Here is a 6,000-nt window from a genome sequence, read left to right on the forward strand (position 1 = left end):
CATAAAACGTTTTAATTCTCAGATATGCCTACTTGTTGGATGGCGGGTGTGGACACAATAAATGGTACACGGGTTTTATTATTAGAACACTGGTTTATTGGTTAAAGCACGTCTCGCGTCTTGTCGTGTAGAGTGTAGAATGAAGAGTGAACTCTCTCGAGTCACAACCTGTTAGAGACGAGAGCGGCGCATGCGCAAGATCCCTCCTCACCATAGCATATATACATGTATTAAACCATAAATGCAATTCTAGTGGGACCGGGAGCTGGCGCCATCTTTCCAATACTCCCGACAGCTTCCGAGTCCTCCCGCCATAACTGACCTCGGTCTCGCTTCAATTTAAATACTCTTTTTTCCTAAACAGACAAAAAAACAATTCTTACATATTTACATTCATTATTTTGTCAACTTGGCGTTTGCGTAGTTGAAACGCCAGAGGTTTGCTGAATACGTCAGCCAATTGATTCCTGGAACTTATCCAGTTTACTTTGATCAGATTGAGCTTGACACATTCCTTGATATGATGAGCTTTGACAACTATATGTCTTAATTTATTTCCCCCACTCATCTCAGCACTACACGTCGCCGCCTTATTATCACACCACAAGGTCATTGGCATCTGGGGTGGAAAAATCAGTTTCAAGGAGTTTTATATCGACAACATCTCTTGACTCGCCTCACTCATCACAACATGCTCGACTTGACATGTAGAGAGAGCCACATAGGACTGTTTGTGAGTTCTCCAGATAATCGAATCACCAAACAGTTTATTCACATACCCACACGTGGTTAATGAGCCTTTGCAAACCTTTCAAACCACCAATGAAAATTGGACAAATGCTCCCCAGTACTAAGGATCGGAGACCACCACTCAGTCTCCCAGGGGTGTACGAAATTCCTTGCTCTTGTTGAAAAGTGTACATTGGTGAAACCGGGAGGAGGATCAGTACACGGATCAAAGAACACCAACGGTGTGCAAAAAATGGCCATATCTCGCAATCTGCACTGGCGGAACATTGGATGGACACTGGACACTCTATCCAATATGACAAGACAGAAATACTTGCCAGCTCACACGGATATTTCGCTAGAAAACATCGCGAAGGTCTCGAGATCCAAAAACATCCGAATAATCTCAATAAGGATCGAGGATACCAAACCAATCCAATTTGGCACACCGTCCTCCCGGTTTTTTTTTAATTGACCAGCTGATCAATTAAAAACATCTTGATTGGCTGGGATACCCCCCACCACTCTACCTACCCCTTCCTGGGGTCAGGGGAGATATAAGGACCTTTCTTACAACAGGGAGCTTCAGAATCGGAGCAACCTAGCCCTGATGATGCAGACTGAAATGTTTGCGAAACGTCGGCAAAAAGCTGAATCGAGATGCGGCATCCATCCGGAAGCCATCATAATGAATAGGTCATTATATTTCATACAAGTCCCAACAGGTCTTAGAGGGATTCCTCCCCCATGCGAGTCGATGACTCATCGATGACGTAATCCGTCTAGAAAATTCCATGACGGTGGCACCGCCACTAGTATCATATTCCATACAAGTCCCAACAGGACTCAGGAAGTACCCCCACCACGCCCCCGAGTTGATGAAGATGACTCATCGATGATGTCATCCGTCTAGAAAATTCTAGAAAGTACCCCCACCACCCCCTGACTTGATGAGTCATCAGTCAGAATGACTCATCGATGACGTCATCATTCTAGAACCTACCGCGATGGTAGCGCTACTATTCCAGAACCTTCCACGACTTATGGCGCATCTGATGGAACCCGTCCATCCTACCTACTTTCACTTCCCCATTGTAGTTACCACAGATAGTTGTATTGGGAAGAATAATCAATCCAGTCCTTTATTATTCGTTTAACTTGATTGTTATTTATTCAATTGCGTCTAGAAGTATGTACAAAAGTTGCAGCAAGTCAGTTGTTCGATTTATTGAGTATTGGGCCATTAAAACCAGACTGAATTCGTATTCGCAATCAAATCAAATTTTATAAAAGTACGGCGCGACGTGTTGTATGCATGTGAGACTCAGATACCTGTGTGCCATGGTTGAACTTACGTAAAGATCAAGCGAGACGCTGCACCATGACATTTCATGGGTTACAGAAAAAATATCCTCATTACTGGTCTCTTCTAAATTTACTTATTGTCGAGACATTTGAAAAAAAAAGACTTAAGAAATCATTCCCTTCATTGTCCTGTCAATGACGAGTACAGTTGAGTTTTTACCGTAATATTCAGTTGTAGTTGGAGATTATTTTGCACTTCAAAATTTTGACCGTTGTTGCGGTCTTGAATTCCGCAATAAATTTCTCAAGTACTGAATTCGAGTAACATCGATACTTGTTCCAAGTATTTTCTTTTTTTTAATCGTTATTTTATATCGCTTCGTTCCGATTAGGGTATGCTGCGATGGTGATCAAGACTTTAAATCGTGAGATCTCACCATTCTACCCGGCCGGGTTTTGAACTCAGAACCTTTCGCACGTGAGATAACGAATTTACCCACTGCGCCAAGCCACCGGGCCAAAGTATTTTTGTTACTTTTGATAAGTACTAATCTGGTACTCAGTGCAAGTCCTTTTGATCTTTCAATAAGTGCAATTGGTATTTGTCTCATATACCTAGACACCTGCAGCATGAAAATAGCATTCACTTCATTTATCACTTCGAGAAAGTACAGAATTACTCGTTTTTCCATAAACCCCTTACCACTGGGCTCAAGTGTTTTCGCTACTGATCATGAATATTTTTTTAAAGTATGTATATCAAAAATGAAAAATTCCTGTCATTCTCTTTATTCCTAGGAAAGTTGAAGCTGTTGAATACAGTAGAGTTCCCTTTTTTTCCCGGCTCGGGCGGTGTCCTCGAGTGAATGTCATATGAAATCCGAATAATGAAATTTCTCCCACTCCGACGCTGTGGGGCGCATTGGAGAGGGAAGGTGACTGTTGGGTAGGGGGAGTCGTAGTAGTGGGAGAGTAGCAACATAACCTACGCTTGTCACCATGTGGCAACCATCCCGTTACTGAGACACTGCGCAATTCTCCGTGCATGACATTGAAAACAAGGATGCAGAGTGTATGAGGAGTGAGAGAACTCTTTTGATGGAGAACAAGCCCATAGGAGAAGAGAAGACAAATTATGGAAGCGGAAAGTGAAGGGAACTCTGCTGTAAATTGAAATACGTTTTCAAGAAGCATCGATGTTAGCATTAAAAAAAAATCAAAGAGAACTAGAATTTAGAAAAAAAAATTCCCGCGCCGCCTACCCGGGATTCGAACCAGGGTCGTCCAGTTACGCGTCAAGCACAGAACTATACTGAGAAAAAAAATTTCTAATATCTGAAACATATTTTCTTGAGACAAGTAAATTTTCTTCAATCGCTTAATTCTCTCAAGCATTTTAACTCACATGACCCGAGAAAGGCCTTATGCTTTAAAATATTCTTATACTCAAGTATGTTTTTGTCGCAAATAAACTTACGTAAATCGCGTAGAAGAATCGTCAATCTTCGAGTCTTTATTGTTTTCATGATTTTTTCGTTATGCACTTCCAATATTACAATATGCAAAATATTCATGACGTAACGCGGCGCGATAGTGATGAATGAAAATTTATTTGAGTTCCGTGAAGTGCACAGATTCCGAGATTTAAGCCATTGAAAATAATTTACTTGTCTCAAGAAAATATGTTTCAGATATTAGAAATTTTATTTCTCAGCGTACTAAGTACAAGTACTAAGACGCGTCTACGGAATATCTGTCAGCTGTATCAAATAGGATACAGCTGCATCTGACTTTTTTTTCACTTCATAGCAAATTATAAACCCGTTTTGTATCTGGCGGATATAAAATGGTAAGAAACGATCAATAAAAGCTATGTATTATGCATAGAAATCCATAACTTCTGTTGAACAGTCCTATCTATATATTTCACCCTGCAAAATTTCAACCCAGTAAACATAGTGCTCATCATAATGCTCGGTATTGTCGACAGGTAACACTTGAGAATTACTACAGTAATTTGATAGCCCAACATATTGAGCGTAAGCAGCGGCTAGCTAAGCTCGAGGAATCATTGAAGGATGAGGGTCTTTCTGAACAGCAGAAACAGGAGAAAAGGCTTCAACATGCTCAGAAGGAGACGGAGTTTTTGCGCCTGAAGCGTTCCAGGCTCGGTGTTGAAGATTTTGAACCACTCAAAGTCATAGGTCGTGGTGCCTTCGGCGAGGTATAGTTACACCCTATTGCCATGCATAGAAGTTTTTAATTTAATTTTTGCCGTATAAGTATTGTTCATCAAACGTCCAAAAACAACTTTTCTAGCGTATATGATTGCAGCCCTCGCCTTCAGTTCGCGCTGCAAACTCATATTCACCAGAAAATTTTATTTCCGCCTGGCGACGCAGGCGATGCTATTTATGTTTGCAGAAGACTTCTCCTTTCCACACACCAATTATTGGTACTAGAGCGATAGTGATATTGACTTGACAGTAAAGTCTTTGCATGGATGTTTCTCTTCCTGAATTATTTGTTCGTAGATATTCAGTACTGAAATCGTATAGTGGGAGCTGAATGTGGCACCTTCCGTAATCAATCTATTGGGTTATTGCAAAAGTAATTTCTTTTTTTTTCGATCGCAATGAAACAAATTTTGTAATAATCAGTAAACATCTGTATGAAAATAAAGGGAAAAATGAAGTTGAATCAATTATATATTTGTAAAGTCAAGTTTCTCTCGTTTCATGAAAGGGAAATCGCGTATTCGGCGTTTGCCATCACGGGAAAACGATATTCTAAATATAGCAGCTAGAATGATGTGTTATGTCGGAAAGGACGAAACCTCTACAATGACTGTGGGTTAGTAATGAACAAAAATGACCCAAAAAAGTGTGTTGACTTTTTATGAATAACCTCCAGAATTTAGTGTCTAATCTCAATGAGAACAATTACAAGAAACAATCGCTTGAAATTGCGGTTCGAAATTTAATCGATTGACGATTAATTAATGAAATTTTTTTTCATAAATGTGCATAAATTTCCCATTATTCGCTCGTTGTTTTTAGTCGAACTTTACGGTTAATAGTACGGACGGAAAGATGATTTCGAAAGGATTAACAAGGTTTGAAATTTTTCAAATTTCAGCAATTTTTTTTTATCTGATTAAATTAAGTTGACAATAAATGTAATTTATGACGTACGTGAGAAATGTCGTCGATAGATTACACTTTCTTACTTTTTGAAATTTCGATTATTTAAATAATACAACATTAAAATAATTACACCACATTGTATGATTGATGAGATAGAATAGAATAGAATTTTATTTCATTGGTGCTACAATTACTGTTTTACACCTACACAAGCCTCTCCTTCTCAACACAATAATAACATGAATAGATAAATGAAAAAAATACAAAAATTGCTTTAGGTATGAACCTAAATGTAGCCAACATACAGAATACCTAAAGGCAAACAGATATTTCCAGAAAACAGTGCGGACCTATGCCATCGTCACTCCGCTCCCCGCGATTCACGAGTAAGAAAGCACTTAATAAATGAATAATATATTAAGAAACATTTTTAAGATATGGCGACGAAATTTAAGAAAATTTTCGCGAATTGGCAACAATGACAAATGCTGCAGACGTGTCCGTTTTCGATGTCCCATCCTGCCACTGATTTGGCTCCCTCTGCATCGCCTATGTCTTCCGACGTCACTCTCGTGCCTTTGCTTCTCCTTAGCCCCTTCCACGCTACTCCACTCGCTGTTTCCAAGCCTCCCTCACTGACCAAAAGTTGTCGCCAGTAATGCTTTTATGACTGCCAAATCCTTCAAAAATTTTTGCATTTATTCTCGTGGCAGAACTATCCATCACAGCCATCACTTCCTCTAGCTCTCACTTTCCTCTTCATTTATAGTGGAGGTAAATTCTTCTTTCTGGTCGTAGCCTCTGTGTATGCGTGTTCAGC

At 39.7% G+C, this 6,000-nt stretch overlaps 1 protein-coding gene across 1 annotated transcript in view; it reads left to right on the plus strand.

The window, feature by feature from the left end:
• LOC107044936 (serine/threonine-protein kinase tricorner) overlaps positions 1 to 6,000 on the plus strand; it is a gene marked incomplete at its 5' end in the record, with an annotated part of 379,667 nt that overhangs the window by 171,777 nt on the left and 201,890 nt on the right. Inside the window, 1 exon segment of the mRNA XM_015267023.1 lies at positions 4,025 to 4,258. Coding sequence (XP_015122509.1) covers positions 4,025 to 4,258 — 234 coding nt within the window.

Source organism: Diachasma alloeum, unplaced genomic scaffold (assembly GCF_001412515.2).
Source record: "Diachasma alloeum isolate Michigan unplaced genomic scaffold, Dall2.0 Dall_scaffold_00842, whole genome shotgun sequence".
Taxonomy (NCBI): domain Eukaryota; kingdom Metazoa; phylum Arthropoda; class Insecta; order Hymenoptera; family Braconidae; genus Diachasma; species Diachasma alloeum.